The sequence below is a fragment of the Eubalaena glacialis genome, chromosome 10 (genome assembly GCF_028564815.1).
Source record: "Eubalaena glacialis isolate mEubGla1 chromosome 10, mEubGla1.1.hap2.+ XY, whole genome shotgun sequence".
In the NCBI taxonomy this organism is placed as follows: Eukaryota; Metazoa; Chordata; class Mammalia; order Artiodactyla; family Balaenidae; genus Eubalaena; species Eubalaena glacialis.
Genome location: NC_083725.1, coordinates 75,537,674 through 75,564,105, shown reverse-complemented (window position 1 = coordinate 75,564,105; position 26,432 = coordinate 75,537,674). Strand labels below are relative to the sequence as shown.

The following is a 26,432-nucleotide window of genomic DNA, read 5'->3' as shown; positions in this document are numbered from 1 at the left end:
GTTTGGTGGTGCTGAATCCTCTTAGCTTTTGCTTGTCTGTAAAGGTTTGAATTTCTTCGTCGAATCTGAATGAGATCCTTGCTGGGTAGAATAATCTTGGTTGTATTTTTTTCCCTTTCATCACTTTAAATATGTCCTGCCACTCCCTCTGGCCTGCAGAGTTTCTGCTGAAAGATCAGCCGTTAACCTTATGGGGATTCCCTTGTATATTATTTGTTGTTTTTCCCTTGCTGCTTTTAATATTTTTTCTTTGTATTTAACTTTTGATAGTTTGATTAATATGTGTCTTGGCGTGTTTCTCCTTGGATTTATCCTGTATGGGACTCTCTATGCTTCCTGGACTTGATTCTTTTGGGACCCCTGTAATTCGAACGTTGGTGTGTTTAATGTTGTCCCAGAGGTCTCTGAGGCTGTTCTCAATTCTTTTCATTCTTTTTTCTTTATTCTGCTCTGTGGTAGTCATTTCCACTATTTTATCTTCCAGGTCACTTATCCTTTCTTCTGCCTCAGTTATTCTGCTATTGATTCCTTCTAGAGAATTTTTGATTTCATTTATTGTGTTGTTCATCATTGTTTGCTCTTTAGTTCCTCTAGGTCCTTGTTAAACGCTTCTTGTATTTTCTCCATTCTTTTTCCAAGATTTTGGATTATCTTTACTATCATTACTCTGAATTCTTTTTCAGGTAGACTGCCTATTTCCTCTTCATTTGTTTGGTCTGGTGGGTTTTTACCTTGCTCCTTCATCCGCTGTGTGTTTCTCTGTCTTCTCACTTTGCTTAACTCACTGTGTCTGGGGTTTCCTTTTCGCAGGCTGCACGTTCGTAGTTCCCGTTGTTTTTGGTGTCTGCCCCCAGTGGCTAAGGTTCGTTCAGTGGGTTGTGTAGGCTTCCTGGTGGAGGTGACTGGTGCCTGTGTTCTGGTGGATGAGGCTGGATCTTGTCTTTCTGGTGGGCAGGACCGCATCCGCTGGTGTGTTTTGGGGTGTCTGTGACCTTATTATGATTTTAGGCAGCCTCTCTGCTAATGGATGGGGTTGTGTTCCTGTCTTGCTAGTTGTTTGGCATAGGGGGTCCAGCACTGTAGCTTACTGGTTGTTGAGTGGAGCTGGGTCTTAGCATTGAGATGGAGATCTCTGGGAGAGCTTTCACCGTTTAAATTACGTGGAGCCGGGAGGTCTCTGGTGGACCAGTGTCCTGAACTCGGCTCTCCCTCCTCAGGGGCACTGGCCTGACACCCAGCCAGAGCACCAAGACCCCGTCAGCCACACGGCTCAGAAGGAAAGGGAGAAAAAAAGAAAGAAAGAAAAATAATAAAATGAAATAAAATAAAATAGTTATTAAAATAAAAAATTAAAAAGTATTAAAAAATTAAAAAGTAATAAAAAGAAGAAAAAAAAAAAGAACGAAAGAAAGAAGAGATCAACCAAACCAAAAAACAAATCCACCAATGATAGCAAGTGCTAAAAACTGTGCAAAACGAAAAAAGAAAAAACGGAGAGACAGAACCCTAGGCCAAATGGTAAAAGCAAAGCTCTACAGACAAAATCTCACAAAGACTTATACACATACACACTCACAAAGAGAGAAAAAGGAAAAATATATATATAACTTTTGGGAAGTCGGAGGTCTTCTGCCAGCGTTTAGTATTTGTTCTGTAGGAGCTGTGGGGAGGAACATGATCTCCACATCTTTCTCCTCTGCCATCTTGAAGGTCTCCAGTATTCATCTTTAAATTGCCGGTTATTGAGGTCAGAGGTTTATCATATTTTTTTGAGTCCTGTAACATTTCAACTAATTACTATTTTCGGATCTGTTGCATTACCAATAGAAAAGATTGGCTGGAAGAAAAGTATCATTCAAAAATCTAAATACATTAATTTTTCCTTATAGCAAGTACAGGAGACTTATAAAATGAATTCATTAATGTTTTAAAATTCCCCTCTTTTGGCATGTTAAGTTTATCTTTCTGTAATCTTCATCCTATATATGAGAAAGGAAGACAAAATTATCCATTAATTTATACTTTTGTTATGAGTGCTTTAATTTATTCATATTTCGAAATGAGGCCTGTGTTAATGCTGATTGGCTGATAACTAAAATACAAAAAGCATTTGCAAAAGAGTGAAGGGTTTTAGTGGAATACAAGTTCAGTATGAGCTCCACCATATTATTCTGTTCTCAATGCCATATGAATAAAATATCAGAGAGAGAAAGTAATGCTCTGTATTCAGCCAGTTCTGAAATAACAGGTTTATTTCTCTGTACTGCACTTGAAGAGGGACTGTAACAAAATAATGGGCTTCAGAGAAGGACATCTAGGATGTCAAGAGTTTGGAAACTATTCTGTGAGGCCCTAAGGAAATTTTCTCAGGTAATAACCTAATGTTATTTGATAGCTAAAGATAAATATTTAAGTAGCTGTCATAGAAAAAAGGGTTAGAGGCTGAAATAGAATCAGTGGTATAGTGCATATGGAAACAAATTTCTCCTCAGTGTAAGAGTTTTCAGCTAAATAGAGCTGCCCAGTGATGAGAACGGGTTTCCTTATGTGAGGAGCGTACTCTCAGGTAGTGTAAGTAGAGTGCAAGGAACAGGTTGCATGACACTTTTCAGGGAGTTTAAGAAAAATGCTTCACTGAAAGGTTGGGCTATATGACATCTGTGATCCACAAATCCTGAAAAGTTGTAATTCTAATTTTGTTTTAGTTTTAAATGCCAGCAAAGAGGTAAGCTCTGTAGGTGCTTTTACATAATTACAATTGTAATCAAATCATAGGTGTTATGTAAACTGACAAAACACCATTCTACATTGCAGTTATAAACAGGACCCTTATTCATATATTAATCATTCTTTCTAACCTTGTATATTGATATCTAGTTCCTATTTAACTTTGATATCACCATATAAAAATCTGTGTAAATCAGTAATCATTAAGTAAAACCTCATTAGTACTAATTAGAAACACACTCATCTGGTTTGTAGGTAATTTTTTCCCACTGAATATAAACTGTCTCTGGAAGTTAGACAAACCAAGTGCTGACAAAAGTAAATTTCTTAATTTTTTATTGAATAAATTAGAATTAATTTTAATCCTATTATCAACATAATAACTTCAACAATTTTGGCTAGTTTCTCTATTACATTTTTACATGTTATTTTATTTTATTTATTTTTTTGCCTTGCAAAATTATCCCCATTTATTGTGGTTCAACTGCAGACTCTACTGCCTCTGGTGAAGGCACGCAGCAAGTTCTTTTCATAAATAACACCTTTCAGGACGGCCCCTTCCTGTTTTACACAGAATTGTCTTAGAACTTGGGGCCAAAGTAATTAAAAAGCAAGCCAGTGACAAACAGGGACTCCTGAGGCCAGTGGTACTAAACTCACAGGCCAGAAGGGGGGACCCTGTGACCTCTCCAGGAGCTGCCCATTCATAAGCTGACAAGATGTAACCTCTAAATACAAAATTCCAATTATCAAAAACAAATAGGAGTCAAGCTTTAGCTACAGTAGATACTTCCTCTTGGAACAGAGAACTGTCTCATGCACCAGAAGGTAAAGGGTGACCCAAAATCCCATTTGCTGGTCAAGCCAAGTGCCTGTTCAAGAGGCTGGGGACAGGGCTGAAGGAAGAAGGCAGCCATCAGCGAAGACCCCACCAGCCAAGCAAGTGGTCCCCTCCGAGGGCACAGTCTCTCGTGATGCCAGGTGTCCCAACCTGGACCTCAGCACATGGGTTACCCACTGGGGTCACATAATCTTCCTAATGATGTGATTCTGCCAAAACCCACATTTTTTTCTTGACCAAAGACTCTGATCTGGCAAACTAAATCCTAGCTTGGTGCTTGCCCCTTCACAGAGACATGATTCAGATCCTCATGTAAACACCACAAGAACAGCTAATGGAATCAGAGCGCTGAGCTCTCATTTATGACACAAACTATTGAGATGACATTCTTGATTCATCTCACGTTCAGAGATTGTGGTCACTAAAAAAGCGCTTCAGAACACTTCATTCCTTCCTACTAAATGCAGAAGTGTGCTGAGATAGGCATCACCAGCAACTTTTCTTGTTTTTAAATGCTTAAAAACAAAAGGGTTTTCCAACCATAAGCCAGTCCTCATGCATCCTGCATCCCCTAAGGGAGACTGAGGCATAACACAGACAACTACAAAATATGCCCTAGAAAAATGCAAGATCCTCATAAAACCAACATCTCCCCACCAAACATCCTACTAAGTCAGCACAGAAGCGGTGAAGGCTCATCAGAAAACACAAAATGAGTATTAGAGAAATAGAGCTTGAAACACTGAACATGATTTCCTCATGATCCTTCTCGCAGCCCTGCGTCCTCTCCTCCTTGCTGCTCCAAAAGGAGGGATGCCCCACTCCGGCAAGGGAAGAAGGAGCCCAGGAGACAGCGGCCATCCTTCCCTCTGGATCCGGGCACATGCCAACTCTGACTTACGGGTCAGAGAATTAGGTTCTAAGAATTCAATGCTAATTGCAGTAGTTTTGCACTGGGGAACGTTTGCCAGAATTGCACACAGCCATGGGGCTGACCAGAAAGCTGAGTCCATCTTTGTGGCTGGAGATGTTTTCAATAACCCTCGCACTCCTCTGCTCTGCTCCTGCACCAGTCCTGTGCCTACCTGAGCAGTGGAATTAAAGCAGTGGAACCAATCCCCCCTCAGCTGGGTTATACTTTCACTGGTTGTCAGAAGTTTCTGGTACTGCTGGGGGGTGGAGAGGAGGACTGGCAGAACATCCTGCCCTGCTCGCTAGACTCTGCATGTCATAATGGTACAACGTGTATGAGTTTGGGTAGCTCTGCCAGCTGTACTGGAAGTGATCTGTCAAGATGTTGTTGCGGCCGTACTGATAGTCCCTGTGCTGGGGGAAGAGGATGCTGTTGTGGGGCTTCTCCAGGGGGCTCTGATGATGCTCCTTACTGCTCAGGTCCCCCGTCGTGACAGGGAGGGCTTCCGGGCTTGCTGATTCGTATCTTACTTGGTCTTATTGCACAGAAAGACCCCCAGGATGGCCGTCATCGTGCCCAGGACGTTGGTGCTGGTGACCGGGTTTCGCAGCATGATCAGGGGCACCGTGATGACCATGATTTTCTTGGTGGCATTGGCAACCGAGTAGCTCAGAGGGCTGATGAAGTTGAGGATGCTGAAGGCAATGACGTTCTGGGCAAAGTTACAGAAGCTGCTGCCAGCCAGGAGCAGAAGCATCCAAGGCCACTGGGACACATAGGTCAGGTCGCTGCTGACCAGGAAAGCTCAGAGGTCCACCAGGACCCACGTGGGGATCATATAAAAGACAGCATGGCAGCCCAAGATGTTCAGCAGCTGGAGATGGTGGATCCTTGACTCTCGTAATACCTTTCTGGAGAAAATATTCTGAAACGAGAAGCACAGTGTGGCAGCAAGGGCACTGACAAGCCCCCACATGTCGAAGGACAACTTGGTGATTGTGGCCAGCAGGACGCCACTGATGATGGGGATGAGTGACAGGTACACCTTGGTGCTCTGTTTCTCCATGATGATCCAGGACAGGAGGACCACCCAGATGGGTATGGTGGCCTTGACGGTGTGCGCGTAGGACACGGGCACCTTCCAGACGCTGACGTGCGCAGACACTGACACGACGTACTTGCCGAAGGCAAGCGGCAGCACGTAACGCGGTTAGAAGCGCGGCGGCCACAGCCAGCTGGGCTGCTGATGCGGACGGGGCCCAGGGCACAAGAAAAGCGGCGCCAGGGGCACGCGCCAGGCACGGAGCAGAGGCGGGAGACCCGTGCACAGCACCAGGATGTGGCACAGCGACAGGGTTACGGGGAATGGGAAGGCTCTCTGGGTCACCTTGTTGACCACGCTGCCGCCCGCGTGCGTAACGCAGCAGGCCGAGCGCCGCCACCCGCGCGGCCTCGCGCACCCAGCCGCCCCCGCCCCGCAGCTTCCAGGCACCCTGCGCCCCCTACCTGTTATTTTAAAACAGACTTTGTAAAATGCTAAAAATCAGCTTCTTTCTTAACTACCTAAATAGTACCATTTTGATGTATACTAATTGCTTTGCTTGTTAACTCTTATAATTATTAATGTGTTATTTAGGATATGGCTTAACTACTGTAATAAAGCATGCAAAATACAATGGCTAAAACAAAATGGAATTTTATTTAGCGCTCATGCAGCAGTTTGTAGATAGAAATGTTCCATTATGTCAGACCAGTTTGCTCCATGAACTCATTCAAGGTCCAAACTTCTTTGCTTCCTGTTCCTCCACTAGAATCCACTCAGGCGTTGTCATCCTCTGAATGTTCAGGGTTGGGTTACTGCCAGTTCATAGTTTCAGCTATGGGAAGGGGAAAGAGACCATAGGAGGGCCTTACATCCCCTCTGTTTTGAGTGCCTGGGAGTGTGCACATCACTTTTCATGTTCCATTGGCAGAAACTTAGTCACACACCATACCTAATTTCAGAGGAAGCTGGGAAATATACAGTGGCTGGGAAGCCAATCTAGAAATACATTTTATTAATTACAGATTAATTTTTTTTTGTCTTCTTCAGTTAGATGTAATCATAGCTGATTTGGATGGAGGCACTATTAAAATTCCTGAATGTATTCACCTCTCTTCCCTTCCGGAACCACTTCTACATCAGACTCAAGCAGCTCTTTCTTTGGTATGATATATTTTTTATAGTAATTTTCTCTTGATTTAAATCTAAACTAAGATAATTGGATATCATTTATTGACAGTGTAATTACTTAAAAAAGAGATATCTTCTTAAAACATGAATATATTCTCATATAGTAGTTAGAATAAGATTATTTATTAGATATTATCTAAAGAATATACTTTGAATCCTAACTGAATATTTGTTCTACATTCATTTTTTCACTCAGCATACTTATTTAGTAGTTACTATATACTGAATACTGTGCTAGGTATTGGAAACTCACCTGTGAAAACAAGACCAGACTATGCCTCGAAATCCCTGAATCTCCTAACATCCCTCATTAGAAGCTAGCACCTGTTCCTTTTCCTTCACCTTCCTTATTGACATCTCATTTCTCTTTGGTGGGTGTGCTTCTTGCAAAACAGTGTGATAACAACTGGTCAGTGTTTCCAAGTTACTACAAAAAAGATGTAACCTAGTGATAGATTAAATGTCCAGCATTCTGTGCAGTGGAGTTTTAAGAAATATTGTGACTTGGGTGTTTCTCATTGAAACAAATTTAATTTTTTTGTCAACCTTTGTTTATTTTTAAAAGTACAGTATTTTATTTTACTCACAACATTTTAGGTGCCCATTTATCCATCATCAGAAATTTGAAACTTAAAAATTTTGCATTCCCTTTCAAGCCATTACTAGAACTAAGACCTTCATATTCTTCTTGAATAGTATTCCAGTCTGAGCTGTTTAAAATCTTTTTTTTTTTTTTTCCCCCTTAAACAGGAACTTAGGAACTCAGAAGTCTAGGATTACCAGGAGGGATTTATTCTCAGAAATTTCCAAATTTGTGTTAGTCCTTATGTTGTTATAGTGGTACCTATGGGATGGGAACATTTAGAGAAGACTGACTTTTCCTAATATAATTTGTAATCTGGGATACAAGGTGTGATAGAGTAAAAAGCAACTAGTTTAGGACTTAGGAGAACTAAATTCCAGTCTACATCCTGCCACTTGATATTTTGAGCAAATCACATTACATCTCTAGGCCTCTGTTTCCTAGTCTTTATCAATAGGATGAATGTTTTATACAAAGGATGACAAATGACTGTTTCCCAGAGTGAAGTATCGAGATGATTTGGGGTGGTATGTGGCAACTTTTTTTATTTTAATAATTATGTATTATAATGTTTATTAAAAATAGCATACAAAACCTGTGACTTCACAGATGGTATCATCTAAGAAAATACTAGATTTAAAGAGATAAGTTAATTTAAAGACATTTTAAAGAAAAATATTACCTAAATAATTGCATCGGTCGTATATGGATGTAGCAAAAGCTGAGAAGGTAGTATTTGAGTGATTGAAAAAAATTTTATGTTTCTAGAAATATTAAATAAGTTTTAAAATCTTATGTATGATTACTTAATGATATTTTTAATTATTCAGGAATTAGGTACCAAAATTAACAAAGATTAAGACTTTAGTTCTTAAATCAGTGGTTCTTGGTAGAGGTTCTGCTGCACACTGGTAAACCTTAACCTACAACACCTGTGCCACCAAGTTTAATCAATGAGTAAAATTCATTTCTGATAAAACTGAGCATGCCTATTTATGTAGTTTTCGAGCACTGTGGTGGATTATGTACTACAGTGTACATGAGAGCATAGTATACTGGCAAAATAGGACCAAAAAGAAATCACATTTGATGGACTGTGTGGGAGATTTGACACACAAGTATATGAGCTTCATTTGGTCAGTAAATAATTGTAATCAAATGGTTACACAGTGCTCCAACTGTATAATAATCATGGATAATTTTATAGACATGAAGATGTTATTATACTGTAGTAATGATTTGGTGATTGAATTGTAAATATCGATATTTTGATGTCATGTATAAGTATTGTTTTGAGTCTTTTGGTCTATTGTAAGTATATTACGAAACGCTGAGTATTTGAAAATGATTCTGCAAAGACAAAAATTTGCTGCATAATGATACAAAGTTATTTTTTTCTTTTAAGTCCTGCATGGACCTTTCTTTCCCACCTGCTCCCCAACCTGCTTTCCTTCAAAGCCTAACACAAATGTTAGTTACCTTTTTTTTTAACTTTCCCTAGGTTGAATTAATTATACTTTATATTCATATATTACTATTTTATATATTTATAATACTTGTCACATTGTGTTATACTGTTACCCCTCTGGACTGTGAGGTTCATAAATTTATTTCCTTTCTCCTCAGTATTTTAATTAATTAACTAATTAATTTTTAATTACACTGAGAAACATCAAAACAAATGCTTAAGATTTTCAACTGTATAGACAAATAATTCTGCCCTACACCATTCTGTTCCCAGAAGTGACTACTGTCTTACAGTTTAGTGTGTATTTCAGAACTTTACATTTTCATTTATATATATATCAGTGCATGTACATATATAGATGTAGGATTTATTTTTTTTTTATATTCAAATAAATGAAATCACACTATGTGTGGTTTTCTAGAACGTGTTTTTTTTTAAATAATTAATTTATTATTTATTTATTTATTTTTGGCTGCATTGGGTCTTCGTTGCTGCGTGCTGGCTTTCTCTAGTTGCAGCAAGCCGGGACTACTCTTTGTTGCGGTGCGCGGGCTTCTCATTGCAGTGGCTTCTCTTGTTGTGGAGCACAGGCTCTAGGCGTGCAGCCTTCAGTAGTTGTGGCGCACAGGCTCAGTAGTTGTGGCTCCCAGGCTCTAGAGTGCAGGCTCAGTAGTTGGGGCACATGGGCTTAGTTGCTCCGCAGCATGTGGTATCTTCCCGGACCAGGGCTCAAACCTGTGTCCCCTGCATTGACATGCGGATTCTTAACCATTGGACCACCAGGGAAGTCCCTAGAACATGTTTTTTAATTAAATATTTTTTCTTGCTTTTCACATAGTACATACAGAGCTGCCTCAGCTAACTCATTGTATTTCATGGAGGGAATATATTGTAATTCATATACTGACACTTTTTCATCTTAATGCCCCAGGTAGATCAAATACTAGATTTTACTGATATTACGATCTTTTACGTAACAAAGCTTCTTTGCTTTAGATTCTACACCCAGATTTGGAAGTAGCAGATCATGCTTTTCCCCCTCCACGAACAGCTTTATCCCACTCAAAAATGCTGGTAAGAAGTTTAATATTTAAATTTGATGTTTTTAAAAAGAGTTGCTTTTCTTTGTATGTTTTTCAAAGAAGCTGAGTATAGTGAGAGTTAGATGGACAGCCTAGTAAAGGTGTGCCAAATTAGAAATTAGGAGAATTGTCACTGACTGACCTTGTGACCTGCTCAAGGAGACGCCTCAGGCAGTACACTGACGGGGAGGGGAGTAAGCTAAGACTGTTTCTCTGAGGAGGCATGAGTAAGTATGGGACGAAAAATCAGAACCTAGATTAGAGCCTGAAAAACTGTGCCAAGCATCAAATCAAAAGGGTCAGGCAAGGATAAAAAAGGGAAGCTTATAAAAAATGGAAACAGAGATTGTTGGTTACAGGAGAGAATTAAGTTTAAGGAGTGAGTGGATGAATGTAGCTCCAAATGGAAGCCATAAAAGAGTGAACATATAACAGAGACCCCTTTTTTTATTTTGATCAATGCATTTTTTAGAGATGAGCTTTGTGGTCAGTAAGGAACATTATAGAGCTGCACACCTTTGACAAATTATGTAGCATTTTTAACTGTTTCTTCATCAAATAAGAGGTTGACTAAATAAATCTGTAAGTTTCCTTAGAGTTCTAAAACTATGATTTTTTTAAAATCTGAATTATCAAAACAGATTTTTGTCATACCTTATTAATATAAGAATAGATTTTTATAAATTGGATAAACTTTGGAACAATTTCATAAGCCTTTAAAATACAGTCTTGAGTGTTTTCTTTTGTATTTGTGACTGTAATTCATTTGATGGATATAAAAATCAAATGACTTGGGAAATATGCCCTTCTCTAACATGGTGAAAGGGGAGACCCGGTGATTTATGTTTTTTTCTGAGAGGAAAATTGGATGTACTAGAGGCAAGTTTTGTTTGGTTCAGCTTTTAAAAGAACTGTTTAATGGCCTCTACTCTCCAACAATGGGACAGACTAGATGCCCATCACTTAATGCTGCCACAAATGAGACTTCTGTGTAGGAAGCACAGACAGATTTATTAAATAATCTCTCAGGTTCTTTCCAACTTTTTGACTTTGTGATTTTTCATTTGTTCTTTTAAGAAATTTAATTATCTAACATATTTCCTCTTATATTTTCAGGATAAAGAAGTGCGTGCAGTTTTTCTTAGATTATTTGCACAGCTTTTCCAAGGATATAGATCATGCTTACAACTCATAAGAATTCATGCAGAACCAGTAATACATTTTCACAAGGTAAGATATAATACCATATTGTATGTATCCAAAATGTAGACTCTAATTTAGTAAAACAACTTGGTTGTCTTTTTCTAGCCATGTATTTTGACCTTAATTTATCAAATGTGATTATTTTAAATCTCTGCTTTTTGTGGCTAGGTGATAATTTTTCTCTTTTTTTATTTATTTTTATTGGAACGTAGTTGATTTACAGTGTTGTGTTAGTGTCAAGTGTACAATAATCTTTAATAGTACTGTGGAGCTGACATATTTTCCTTTATAGTATGGTAACTTTAAATTGATTTTTCTTTTAAAATTGAGGTTATTTCTGATTTCCCCTCCTGCTTTACAGACAGATTCATTTTTATTCTTTTCAATACATGTAGTATTTCAGGTATCAAAACCCTTTTAGAGAGGAATGTATTTTTTAACAACACATTTATGCATGAAGACATTTATTCAGGCTTTGATCTTTCTATTATATTTCTGTTTTGATCATTCATCCATTACTAAGTGATAACTTATTCATTTCACATTTTCTTTCTTTACAGACAGCTTTCTTGGGACAGCGTGGTTTGGTTGAGAATGATTTCCTCACAAAAGTTCTCAATGGAATGGCATTTGCAGGTTTTGTTTCAGAAAGAGGTCCTCCCTATAGATCCTGTGATCTTTTTGATGAGGTATAGTTCTTATCAAATGAATGCATTATTTACACACAAAATTAGACTAGTAGATAAAAGTAGAGAAGTAGTGTTTTAAACATTTAATCAAAATCAAAAATATTTATTATTATGCATATCAGATCTTGATGTTTATAATGTGGATTAGAAAAATTAGGGAAAAAATATAATAATTGGATGTCTCAGAAATACATAAAAATCTTGAACAACTGAATTTTTTTTTTTTTTTTTTTTTTTGGCCCCGCTGTGCAGCTTGCGGGATCTTAGTTCTCTGACCAGGGGTGGAACCTGTATCCCCGGCAGTGGAAGCGTGGAGTCCTAACCACTGGACCACCAGGGAATTCCCTTGAACAACTGAATTTTAAATATTTGATTAAAATCTTTTTGAAAAACTGACAGTGATTGTATAGATAGAACTTATCAGTTTTATAGAGAGAAAGATCTAAGTTCAATGTATAAATATTTTATTTCAGACTGCAGTTACATTTAATCTATCAGTGTCCTAGAGCCATAGTTTAGCTAAGCCATTCTTTTTTTTTTTTTTTTTAACTGTTATCTTTATTTTAATCAAACCTTGGAAAATAAAATAGGGAAGACACAATTTCAGTTCCTCGGTAGAAGATAGAACCACAAATAAGGGTGTTTTCTTAAGTACTAATCCTTGGAAAATATAGCAGATTTCAAGTAAGAATTAGCACCTTCTTTGCATTTAGCTAAGCCATTCTTACTAATCAATAATCAGCATTTGTCTAGCTCCCTTAGGAGATACTAAGTATATTTAAGACAGATTTAGTCTCTATCTTCAAGGAATTGGCCATATAAAGGAAAAGTTAGGGCAGATGCAACTCAAAATAAGGATCCTATTTTTTGCTAGTTGTGATTTTTCTTATTGTAATGCATCTTTCCATTTATCATTTAACTATGTTCATAGCAGCGCATTCTGGTGGATAGAACAATGACTCTTACTCCCATTTCAGTTTCTGGAAGAACATTATATTGGAACCAATAAATGTAAAAGTTCTTAGAAGTCTATAAAAGAAAAGCACTCCTGGCACCCAAGGTAGTGAAGAATAGTAATAGTGATCATACTATGCTGCTGGTGGTTTTATTTTATATAGAGAATTTAGGAATCAAGGTTTTAAAGATGCTTGGTTCAGAGAAGGGTCTTTTATTCTCTGCAAAGATAGTTAAGTAAGGTAAGAATGAAAGAAAAGGCACATGTTGTAGTTCTGAGTATGGAGGTCTGCACCAAATGCTTTACTTAATAATAACACAAAGCATGTGAAGATCTAGGAGAGATTGCCCTGAGGTGGACAATTTTTTCTGATCACTGTTGACCTCTGATTCTCTAATATGATTGATCATTGATTATCTAATACTAACATATACCAGCCTTTAGATCTTGAACTAAGTAATTGATACATAATGTTTTATGTGGATGAATTAGGTGCTCCCCAGGGTCCTTTCTAGCGCCTATGCTTTATTAGTGTCTGAAGCATTCTAAATAGTAACATTGGTTTATGTACCCTTTGCTTTCTATCCAAATTCCTTTAGTAGCTCTCTCTGGCATCTTCATCACAACTAATAACCCAGATTGATTACTTCCAGAAAACTTGCTTGCTGGCTTGCCACAGCCTCTGACTGTATTTGTAAGTGCTTCCCTTGTCTGAAGTGCTCTTTCTCCTTTTCAGTCCATTTTCCATACTCTGCTCATATCTCACCACCTCCTCCAAACTTTCCCAGAGTAGAGGACTCTGAGAGCCACTAGTCTGCATTAGGTTTTAATTTATGTCTCTAACTTTATATGGCAACTTGTCTTTTATTATGTTCATTTATATACATAAGGGATAGACAGATAGATAGATAGATAGATAGATGGATAGATTGATTCTTCAGTTTGGAAACAATGATAAGGCAAAGACTCTGTGTGAGATTCCTATTGAGTCTCCCCTTAGTGTTCATCCAGTTCTGTGTTCTGTCTACAGTGATGATTTTTGATGTCTTATTGATGTTGTTACTTGAAAACCAGTTATTTGTATGTTTACTTCAGTCAAGGGCTTAAAAGAAATGGGATACCAGACCTAAGTAATTTCTTCTTCTACCCTCTTTGGCCGTTTAACTGGTTTGCAGGGGAATGTGCTTTTAGGAAAATTGCACTTGCTCCTGGGAAAGGGATCCTTGTTTTCATTTAGCCAAGGGCAGCCTGCCACACACAAGGCTTATGGAGCTTGGAGTGACAGCTTGCACTGTGTGTTGTCTTATCCCCACACTCCCATCAAATAGACCTGCTAGAAGGAAAGAAACGTTTGACTTTCTTTGGCAATCCTTCTGAATCCTGGCCTAGAAGAGGTGGAGTCATAGTTTTATATGTCTGTCTGCTGCAGTGAATCGATTAGTTCCTTGCATGAAAATTCCTACATTATACCCTTAAAAAAAAATCCATCTGTTTACCTCCTCCCTATACCTCATTTTTTCCTGTCAGTACTCTTTGCTCTACTCCAAGTGTACACACTAGCACAGTTCTCCCAGTAAGTTAGTTGGTTAGGAAATGGATCAGAGTTTATATAATTTGAGAACTAGAAGGAACCTAAAGGTCATCTTGTTCTTCCATCTTATTTTAGAGATGAGGAAACTGAAGCTCAGGAGTTTTAGTGACTTGTTTCAAATCATGCTGTTAGCATGCTAGGACTAGAGTGACCCAACTTGAACATTTTGTTCATATTTTGTGAGCTAGGGAAATGTTTGAAGACTTTCTGACCGTCTGAAATTCTCTGAGAGAATTCTCTTGAGTGAGGCCTGGAGAATGAGAGAAGAATCTGAGTTCCGGAAATGACTTTTTCCAAGAAGAAACAGGACCCTAAATCATCAGAGAGAGACCACCAGAACATGCAAGGGCTTGATTGACTCTGTAACTGTAGAATAGAGGCAAAACCCAGTAAAAATCTAAAATACTTTGTTTTAATAATATTAACATTTTGGATGCTTTTTGGTTTGCAAATTGTGTGAAATTTTCACACGGTTTTCTGTATTCAGCATATTTGGGAATTGATGTTTTACCATTTGATTCTTTTTCCAAGTTGGTAGCTTTTGAAGTAGAGCGAATTAAAGTTGAAGAAAATAACCCACTGAAGATGATAAAGCATGTCAGAGAACTTGCTGAGCAACTATTCAAAAATGTAAGTAAGTATATTTATTTAGACAGTCATTAATTTTAAAAGTATTAATAAAGTATTTTGTTTGAAAAATTAAAAAGCTTTGTATTCCTAGTGATTATCTCTTTTGTTCTGATTTAAAACCTTTGGGACTATGAGTTACAAGATATTACAGTTGGTACTGTGCATCAAAATAGACCTCACTTTTCAAAGTGATTTTCCTGTCAATTGCTGTATTACGAAAACATATTAGTCACAATTTTCCAGTTTGTCATTTGCCTTCATTGTGATTTTCATTTAGGTCTCTGTCTTCTTAAGAGCATATTGAACATTTTTGAGATGTAAAGATTAGACTCATTGGAAACCAGAACTGCGTCAGACAGAATTGACCAATTTACTCTGCTTTAGCTTGGTACAGTGATTATCCACTGTATCAGGAAAAACTTTGAGTTGTATTGTTTTGAACATATAGGGAGTGAAAAGCTGAAAGAAAGAAAGAAAACTGTCAGGTGACTACAGAAACTCAAGGGTGAAAATATGCCCTGAGAGAAGAAATACAATAAGTTAAAAAGACTGGAATGTGGTAAAGTGTGCATTTGGATACCAGGAAAGAAGAAAACCTAAGATGCACGCAGAAAAGTGGATTGTGGCTAATGATTTCTCCTACGTGTGAAGCTTTTCAGAGTTGAATCTTTTTACTAAGTAAAGGGAAGTAAGTGGGAAGTATGGTTTTCCAGGGGAAAGTTGAGGGAAGATGCATTTTAAAGGAAATACAGTTAAGAAAGATTTGGGGTCAGTATCCTGGTATTGTATGACTTCATTATTTGAATAGGTGGACCTTTATGGATGTTGGATCATTAGTCAGTGCTTTGTCACATCCATTCGAAATCTGAGAACCAATTGGATAAAAACATGAATACTAAACTGTGTTTCTTTGTTTCATATTATTCAGTTATTTATGAATTTTATTCCTGAAGTTATTTTAAAATATATCCCTTGGACTGATATCCTAAATTCCACATTTATAACTGTGTCCAATATAATAAATCTGTTTCTTGATTAGTATGCTGAAACTTAAAAAGAATTCTGTCAGAAGGAAAACTTGTGTTCTGTGCTGGTCTTTGCCATTTATTGTCAATATGATGGCTGTATAGAACTAATGTGTAGCGTGATCACATGAGAAAATTCTGTTGACGTATTGTAATAATAATAAATATTGAGTGTTTAGCACAACGTGCCAGGCATGGAATTAAGCACTTTACATACATCATCTCTAATCCTTATAACAATGTAAAATAGGTGTCATTATCCCCATTTTACTGGGAATAATTGGCTCAGGATCATATGGTTATTAAGTGATTGAATCCAGATTTTAAATTCAGGAATTTTCCTCTATCCAGTTCCTAAGACTATCTTCTTTCACTCCATTAGGCTGGCTCATCTCCAATTGGAAAAATAGTGGTACTTCCAAAGGCTGACTTTATACTTTTTTCTTTATAAAGCTCTTTAATGTATTTTCTCATTTGACTTGAAAATGGCCCTGTGAGGTAGATAGGGCAGGTGTTGATATGTGAGGAAATTGAAGATTAGAAAGGTTGTTTCCTTGCCTACTAGGAGTGATTTATTTATGGATTTCAAAGAATAGCAAAACATCAAATGGGAATCAGTGTTTGAGACTCTGGGACTGATCCCTTTAATAACTGAATATCTATTTCTTGCGTTTTTACAAGACTATTCCAGAACTGCAAAATTTTATAGCCAGTAAGTGACCAGAGCTGGGGTTGTGACCCAGGTTTGTTTCTATCACAGGACAGAATATGCAGTGTATGTAAGGGAGTGTGCCAAGCCATTTTGATGCAAAAACAAAGTAACTGAAATATAATGATAGCTTAAATTTAATCTGTAACTTAAATTTAACGATACGTAGCTTACACTAAGCCAAAACAAAACTGAAAACTGCAATAAAATAAATATCTAGTAATTATACATTCTTAAGGGTGACTGTAAAACACTAACAGCCCCCATCCTATAGAATAGCACTTTTAAAGTGATCATCGTGAGGGATGTATTACTAGGTAAGATGGAAATCGCCCTTCAAATGTACTCTGCATTTCTTGAGCCCTTGCTGGGCTTTTTCCCCTCCACAGTCTAATTCTGTTCCATTTAATTTAATCAAATCTGTTCATTCAGTATGTATATTAGGTACCTACTAGTTCCAGGCATTTTCTAGGTACATGATTCCACTAATATCCTTGAGAAGGGGATACACATACATGATGAATGAGTATTTGAGAATATTCCAGTGGATTATCATCAGACTTTATGAGATTCCTTCCAGTTCTGTGATTCTAAATCCATGATGGTCCTAAAGTAAATACAAAGTTTTTTCTGAAGTAAATACAAAGTTAAAAACAGACATGATGGTAAAGTTACTTTCTTGGGTTGTGCAGGAAGTTGAGCGGAGGGAGGAAGGATGGTCTCAATGCAAGGAAAATAATCCAGATGGTTCTATTTTTAACTAGTCGTTTTTTGGGGGTTTTTTTTTTTATCACATTTCTAAAATTCCCTTTTGGTAAGCAAAAACCAACCATATAATTTGACTGTTTCCTTATTATTGGGTTAGAATCGAAACCTGGTGATTCCATTCAGATGTTTGTAAATACTTTATTGCACTGAAGTCTGGTATGTGTATCTAGCCTCTCTCTTTCACTTCCCTTTGAAGTACCTCAAAAACAAACGTTAACTGTCCAGTTTCTTATCATCATTCCCTTATAGTGCTTTTCAGTGAGTAGGGATGAATTGTAGGAATGTGAGTAGATGTGAGTAGGATGAATTGCAACTGGGCTTAGCTGCTCTTTTAACTTTCTGAAGCTTCCTAAATAATTAAGAAAAGTGTTTGGTGAGTTTGGTGGAGAAGGGAAAGGGAAGGTGGAATGAAGACGAAGGAAAGGAATAAATCCATTAGAGACAAATGTGTAAGTGTTGGCAAAGTTATACCATGAAGATTTTTATTGGCCATACATTGGTACAGCTTTTCTTCCCATGCCGGGTTGATAATACTGTGTCTGCCTACTTTGGCTATCAGAATTCTTGATGTCTGCATGACAGCACATTTAGCTACTCACCTGCTCTTTCTCTACGATTCTTGGTATACACTTATAAAAGACAACTATCTGAATGCAAAATGAGAATATTAAGATAGGTCAGATCAAGAGCTTTATAAACATCTGTTCCAAGGCAGCAAGAAATCAATTGGACATGTGTTTTACTGTTTTACATAGTGCAGTTTTTCTAATTTGTTTTTCATCTGCGGTAGTACATAAACATTTGCTAGACTGTGTAATTTGTTTTCTTAAAAATTAAAGGAAAAATGAGAGGACTTGGACTTTCTTATAAAATAATATGAGATTTCTATTTGTGCCTAATAAGTATTTCATTGCCCAGTGTTGAAACAAATAAGTCTGAAAACTAACAAGAGAACAAAGCCCAAATGCAGGAGTAGCCATTCTAAATCACATAAGATCTGTTCCCTTTACATTTCTGCAGAAAGTTAATTTCACTCCCAGGCACATTCAATCTACACTGATGATATTTGTACTCTTTGCCAACTGTGAATAAAGGGTTTGTTGCTGTTGTTATAGGAAGGAAGTAAAATATTGCAGTCATCTTTCATCTTAAAAAGTCAAAACATAAACAACTTACTTAGATTGTTAGGATGAAATGAGGCCCCCACCCCAAAGCGTAAAAATCAGATTCCTTCCTCCACCCTGTCTGGTTTGCTTGTCCATTTTCAGTCGGGTTTACCGTGGTGTAATCTACAGGTAGTAAGATTTACCCTTCTTAACATGCGGTTTGATGGGTTTTGGCAAATGAATGAGTTTTGCGGCCACCGCCACCACACTAAGGGCGTAGAGCATTTCTGTCGCCCCAAGTTTCTTCTTAATGCTCCCTTAGAGTCACATCGCACTGCCACTTCAGACTCTTGGCAACTGATCTGTTTTCTGTCTCTGTAGTTTTTGCTTTTTCCATAATGTCATGAAATAGTTTTTCAAGTCTGGTTTCTTTCTCTTAGCATAATGCATTTCAGACTCACCCATGCCACTGCATGTATGTCATTCCTGTTTATTGTTGAGCAGTACTCCATTGTATGGTTATACCAGAGTTTTATTTATCTGTTGAGCAAATGAAGGAAAGTATTGGCAATTATGAGTAAAACCACCCTAAACATTTGCACAGGTTTTTGTGTGAACATGAATATTTATTTCTCCTGAGTTAATATTTAGGAGTAGGATGCTGGAAAAATGGTAATAAAATGTTAACTCTGTACGAAACTGCCAGACTGTTTTCTTAAGTCTATACCATTTTTGCATTCCCGCCAGCAATATATGAGTGTTCTGTTTGCTTTGTGTCTTCACCAACACTTGGTATCCTCAGTTGTTTTTTTGTTTTGCTTTGTTTTTAGCCATTTTAATAGGTGTGTGGTTTTATCCTTTTATGGCTTTAATTTGCATGCCAGCGGGTGAGTGAGAGTATTAGTTCTCCTAGCTAGTCACTTTGTGCTTTCTTGGTACTTGTAAAAAAAAGACTTGTCTTAGACCATGAAGCCTCCATCTAGAGTCATGAATTAGAGCAGTTGTTCTAACAGGGGCAAACTCTGTCCCCCCAGAAATTTGTCAGCGTCTGGAGACATTTTTTGGCTGTCTCAACTAGAAAGGGTATACTAGTAGCATCTAGTAAGTAGAGGCCAGGGATGCTTCTAAACATCTTACAGTATACAAGACACCCACTTTTCCCTGCCCCCCACCACCAAACAAAGAATTATCTAGCCCAAAATGTCAATAGTGTCAAGGTTAAGAAACCCTGAATTAGGGCAACCAGCACATTACATATTGAAGTCATACACCAAATTTCTTTGTATTAAGGATGAGACATTAATTCTATTAGGTGATCATTGAAAGGCCTGTGAGGATGGAAAATTGAGAGTGTTTCATTCCATCAAATGTTGTGTTCACAGCCAGGCAACTCTAAAAAGTCCAGTCACATTTTTTCAGTGTTTAACGATTTAGTCCAATTGATAGTATTGGTTTCGGCTGTATTTAAAAGGATTTTTAAGAATTTGTGTAACACAGGTCTAGGTATGATTGGTGCACATTAAATAATTATTAAATACCTAAATTAATATGGGAAACTTGGTAAACCCTGACAAGGTCGCATTGATTTTGTCATTCATTGCTGAGACCAATGTGTTGCAAGAAATTTTTTTTCCCAGTGTGCCTACTTTGAATTTCCAGTAGGGTTTGGGGCTTTTTGTTTTGTTTTGTCTTGCTTTGCTTTGCTTTTATTTGAAGTGCTTTCTCAGCATTGTTTTTTGTAAGCCCTAGGCATATTCTCATTTAGCTTGCCAAAAAAAAAAGAGAGAGAGAGAGAGAAAAGAAAAATCCATGTTTCCAGACCAGATGGTGTGTGTGTCATTTTTTCAAGTCTGAGAAAATCATTATACCTCCCATTGCTATAGTATACTCTAAAAGCAGGATTACAGAGCCCACTTCTTGAAAATCATTATCCAACTTTAAAATTCCCTCTAAATGGTAGTACATTTTGCCAGCTTTCTTGTTGCTTTGGACAGAATTATGTTCACCATAAGTATGTAGTTGTCTAAATCCTTGGTTATTACTTTATATTTGCACTTCTCTAAAATCAAAGATGAATATTTGGCTGCTTTTTTGTTCTGTTGGAAAATAACGCATTTCCTTATTTCAACACGGAGATTCAACAATGAAATTGGGCTGCGGTTTTTAATGAGCTCAGTAATGTTCAAGGGACTGATCTAAACGCATTTGGAGTTACAAATAATAGCATGTTTCCAAGAACATGCAGAGTTCAACGAGCCTTAAAATGTCTCTCATTTCTGCTATCTTCTCAAAAGTCATTATGTGACTAAGGTGGGTGCGAGGTGGTGAATGTGGTCCTTTATATTTACCATACTTCCCGCTAGAGGGCAGCAGCGTACAGATACGGCCGCCAGAAAACCAAATAGTACGGAGATCTTGGACCATGAGCCTTTTTTGAATTTTCTAAACATAGTTGAATATATTATCATTTAGTAACTTTAGCCCATAATATGAATTTTTATGAAGACTATCTGTACAGCTAAAGGATAGCCTCAGCTTTGAACTCTGTTTTAAAATCATTTTTTAGAATGATTATTCTGAATTGTGTATGGATTTGGTTTACAATATTTCAAATTGCTTATGAGAAAAAAAATACTATTAGTGACAAATAGCTATATCTTTTCTTTAATAAGTGATTTTTATTTAAACCCTCATTGAGTACTATTATTGTTGTCATTGTTGTTAAAATATAAGTAGCTGGTGATATGATGGGAACCCTGGGAGAAAGAGGTGGTTTTAGTTTCAGAGGCATGGTGTCATGCCATAGAATATGCAGTGACTAAACATTTTTCAAATGAATATAGACTTTTGGAAAAGAGCTTTCAGATTTATTCTGGGGAAGTGTGTGTGTGTGTGTGTGTGCGTGTGTGTGTGTGTTGTAAAGCTTTCCTATAACAACTTGTTCCACCGTCACAAGAACCTTGTGAAGTAGATACTATATTATTATCTTCCTTACAGATGAGGAAACTAAAACCCAAGTGGTAAGAGAATTGATACTGTACCGGGTCACGCTACTAGTGAGTGGCTAAGCTAGGATTTGACCCAGGCAGTCTGATATCAGAGACCATGAGCTAAAAATACTTCGTTGTATTACCTTCTCTCATTGAATTGTCTAATTTTTCCTTCTGAATTATAGTGCTTCCTGTCTCTGTCACATTTTCACATATAGTCTTGCTTCTGGGCTTCTCTATTCCATTAGTCCTTTAACCCTTCAGTGATACCAATTACCATACTGTATTAATTATTAAAGGTTTGCATAAATTTTGATATCTGGAAAGTCTGACTTCTCTATTTACTCTTCTTCAGAATTGCCTTGACTATTTTTGGATCTTTCATCTTCCTTATAAAGTTTAGGATGAACCCGTAACATTACAGAATTTTGATTAGAAGCAATCAATATGTGTATCTTTATTTTTCTAAACCACCTTAAGTCATTTTTGGAGCAAGAGAGAAGAATATATAGTAAGAGAGAGGGAGAGAAAATATACTAGAAAAGATACTGGCATCACTAAGAAGATTTCTACTTTTATTTTTCCACTTTTCAAAATTTGTTTTAATGAATATTATTTACATAATAGGAAATATATTTAAAGTTTTTATTTTATTATAAAGAAAATAAGTATAGATAGAAATGGAAGTAGTGAAGAACGTACTTTAAATAATTCAGAACTCAAAATCCACATGAATTACCTCCCCCTCCTGAAAGAAATATTCTGCCCAATGGGTTTTAGAAAGTTGATATTTATAACTTTTGAGAAGACGAGGTATCTTAGATATTGTGCCTAAAGAACAGAGAAAAAACATACTGCTTTTGGAAAAGGGCAGTTTCAGAAACTCTGGACCAGTGATATTGGTGTTAATCCAGGTGTAATTTTAGAACAGTTTTTTCAACATATAGTTTAGAAAGTGGTGATTGTGAAGACTTGGCATAGGAAGTTACTTATTTTTTCCTGTGTTTGCTAACGATACAAGGGGAAAATACAAAGTGTGTATGAGGGCCACTTTGGCAAGAACAAGTTTTCAATCTGATTTCACCTTCTCAGGAACCTTTTAAGAAAAGCATAAGTACAGGCATACCTCAGAGATATTGTGGGTTCAGTTCCAGACCACTGCAATAAAGCGAATATCACAGTAAAGTGAGTCACACAAATTTTTTGGTTTCCCAGAGCATATAAAAGTTGTGTTTACACTGTACTGTAGTCTTTTAAGTGTGCAATAGTATTTGTGTCTAAAAAAACAATGTACATGCCTTAATTTAAAAATACTTTTTTGCTAAAAAATGCTAACCATCATCGGAGCCTTCAGCAAGTCATAATCTTTTTGTAATAATAACATCAAAGATCCCTGACCACAGATCACCATAACAAATACAATAATGATGAAAAGTTTGAAATATTGTGGGAATTACCAAAACATGACATAGAGACACAAAGTGAGCAAATACTGTTGGAAAAAATGGTGCCAGTAGACTTGTTCGACACAGGGTTGCCACAGACCTTCAATTTGTAAAAAACCTAGTATCTACGAAGCACAATAAAGTGAAGTGCAATAAAACAAGGTATGCCTGTATATACTTAGGCAAAGTTATTTATCCAGCATCACATAATGATCAGAGCAAAAACTAGAACCCAGACTTTTGATACTTAAAGGAGTATTATTTCCATTGTATTGCTGAGATATGCTCCCTATATCATCTGCTGTGGTCCAACCTTTCCTTTTCTGGGTCTGGGTCAAATAACCAAAAAGAATTGTGGGAAGCAGCTCTGGTAGATGATGAGAGTTGGCCATTTTAACTGTCCAGAGAATGTATAGGGCAGTATTGAGCCTAATGTACAACGTGAATAACACAGGTTCAGGAGGAAAAAGAAATTTTCTGGTTGCAAAGAAGAATAAATGCAAGAATTGGTCTAAGAATGATTGTATAGCAGCCTTCTTTAGAGAACTTTGTAAAAAGGATGGATTCCACTCTGCCTGTAGTATTTGAAATATAATTCTACTTAAGTCGTAGCTGGATAAAAGTCCATGCCAGCCCTAAGGGTCTATGAAAATATTAGCTGACACAATTAATTTAATTACTGCAATTCTAATATGTGTTCAACATTGTGTCCCACTCATTAGGATACAGTAGGAAGTAGTTTAGGGTGCCTGCTATGTGCCAGGCAGTTTCTAGATGCAATATGTATACAGCAGAGGATAAAAAAATAGTTTTTAATTGATCAAAATGTCTGTCCTCTTGAGTTTCATTTTAATGAGAAAAGGATAGACAATAAACAAGTTAAATAGAATTTATAGTATGTGAGAAGGTGACAAGGAAAATATAGTAAGGGGGATAGGGACTGTGTTGGGGGGTATCATTTTAGATAGGGTGGCCACGAAAGGTGGCATTTGAGCAAAGACATGCAGGAAAAGAGAGAGGGTGCTGTACAAATTGGTGGGAGACGGCATTCCAGGCAGAGGGAACAGTTAAGTGTAAAGACTTTGAGGCAGGAATTAGAAGGCCTGTGTAGCAGGAGCAGAATGAATGAAGGAAACAGTAGTAGGGCACAGTCATATAGAGAAGCCAGATCTTGTAAATTATTGTAAGAACTTTTGGGTTTACTCTGAATGAGATGAAGAGCTATTTGAATGAACAGAGTAGTTAGGCGATGATTTGACATACTTTAACTAGATCACTCTGTCTGCAGTGTTAAAAATAGAGTGAGGGTAGGAGCAAAGGGTGGAGCAGGGAGACTGGTTAAGAGACTGTTCTGTAGCAACATGAGAGATACTGGCTTGAACCAAGATGTACTGAAAAGTGGTCAGGTTATAAACATATTTTAAAGGCAAAGTGTAAAAGGTTTGCAGAGGAATGGATAATTCGGTATTAGAGAAAGGCATTAATGATTAAGCTGTTCACCGGAGTGACTGGAAAAAATAAATATGCCATTTACTGAAGTGGGGAAGACTGTAGAAAGCAGATTTGGAGGAGGTGAATATTAAGTGCTCCATTTTGGACATATATTTACAATGTTATTTTAAATCCAAATGGAAACACTATGTGCAGGTGGTTGAATATACAGGTATGGAGTTCAGGAGGAAGCTCATTTGGAGATAAAAATTTGTGAATCATTGGTGTTTTATGGTTTAAAAATAAGAGACTGGAAGTTATCACCAAGAAAGTAAGTGTAAATAGAAAAGTGGCCCATGGTCTGAGCCCTGGGGTATTCACATAGTTAAGAGATTGGGGAGATGAAAAATAAACAAAGATGTAACAAGAAGACCTAGAAACCAAGTGAAGAAAGTGTTCCTTGAAGAGGAAAAACAGTGATCAGCTGTATCAGATGCTGCTGGTAAATCATGTAAGAAGTAAGATTCCAATACTCTATATTTTATGACATATATTTGAATGTATGTACAATGTCTCATCTCTCTGATTTCAGTTTCTGTCTTTCTGGCTGACAATCTGCCATTGTTCTTTTAACTTTGGAATCATTTTACGTATGTTTGATATCACAGGAAAATCCAAACCCTCATATGGCGTTTCAGAAAGTTCCACGTCCAACAGAAGGATCCCACTTGCGAGTTCATATTCTTCCTTTCCCAAAGATTAATGAAACTCGGGTACAGGAATTAATACAGGAAAATCTTGCCAAGAACCAGAATGCACCTCCTGCTTCAAGAGTGGAAAAGAAATGTGTTGTGCCCGCAGGTCCACCTGTTGGTATGTATTTGTCCATTTGTTTGTTTTAAAACTAAACCTTTTGAGGACTTCCCTGGTGGTCCAGTGGTAAAGAATCCACCTTCCAATGCAGAGGACGTGGGTTCGATCCCTGGTCGCAGCACTAGGATCCCACATGTCACAGGGCAGCTAAGCCCATGCGCCACAACTACTGAGCTCGCGTGCCTCGATGAGAGAGCCCAAGTGCCGCAAACTACAGAGCCCATGTGCTCTGGAACCCCTGCGCCACAACTACAGAGCCCACGCACCCTGGAGCCTGTGTGCCACAACTAGAGAGAGAAAACCTGAATGCCACAACTAGAGAGAAGCCCGTGCACTGCAACGAAGAGCCTGCACGCCGCATTGAAAGATCCCGCATGCCTCAACAAAGATCCCATGTGCTGCCACTAAGACCCGACGCAACCAAAAATAAATAAAAATAAATAATAAATAAATCTTAAAAGGAAAAAAGTAAACCTTTTATCAGGATATAAGACACAAAAACAGAAGTGCACGGCTTGATGAGTTTTCACAAAGTGAACAAATTCATGTAACCAGAATCAGCACTATCAATACCTAGAAACACTCTTCCATTCAGTACCCCTCACAGGGTAACCATTAGCCGAACTGCTCCCACTGTGGAATCTTCTCTTTTTTAAAAACAGCTATATTGAGATGTAATTCACATACCATTAAAATTCACCCATTTAAAGTGTGCAATTCAGGATTTCCCTGGTGGCACAGTGGTTAAGAATCCGCCTGCCAATGCAGGGGACACGGGTTCGAGCCCTGGTCCGGGAAGATCCCACATGCCGCGGAGCAACTAAGCCCATGCGCCACAACTACTGAGCCTGCGCTCTAGAGCCCGAAAGCCACAACTACTGAGCCCACGTGCCACACCTAATGAAGCCCGCGCGCCTAGAGCCCATGCTCTGCAACAAGAGAAGCCACCGCAATGAGAAGCCCGTGCACCGCAACGAAGAGTAGCGCCTGCTCACCGCAACTAGAGAAAGCCCGCACGCAGCAGCGAAGACCCAACGCAGCCAAGGGAAAAAAAAATGTGTGCAATTCAGTGGTTTTTAGTATCTTCACAGAGTGCATTTTCACTGTCTAATTTCAAACATTTTCATTCCTCCAAATAGAAACACCAATAGCCATTAGCAGTTACTCCCC

The 26,432-nt window shown here is 37.7% G+C and overlaps 1 protein-coding gene and 1 pseudogene across 6 annotated transcripts in view; one reads left to right on the top strand and one right to left on the bottom strand.

Moving 5' to 3' along the window:
* SBF2 (SET binding factor 2) overlaps nt 1-26,432 on the top strand; it is a 461,885-nt gene that overhangs the window by 249,285 nt on the left and 186,168 nt on the right. For all 6 annotated transcript variants that reach the window (XM_061201443.1, XM_061201441.1, XM_061201446.1 and 3 more), the window contains exons 9-14: nt 6,574-6,687; nt 9,762-9,839; nt 10,964-11,077; nt 11,611-11,739; nt 14,817-14,915; nt 25,058-25,262. In XM_061201443.1, the coding sequence (XP_061057426.1) occupies nt 6,574-6,687; nt 9,762-9,839; nt 10,964-11,077; nt 11,611-11,739; nt 14,817-14,915; nt 25,058-25,262 (739 nt within the window). The remainder of the gene's footprint in view (nt 1-6,573; nt 6,688-9,761; nt 9,840-10,963; nt 11,078-11,610; nt 11,740-14,816; nt 14,916-25,057; nt 25,263-26,432) is intronic.
* LOC133099060 (solute carrier family 35 member E1-like) lies at nt 4,709-6,431 on the bottom strand (annotated as a pseudogene).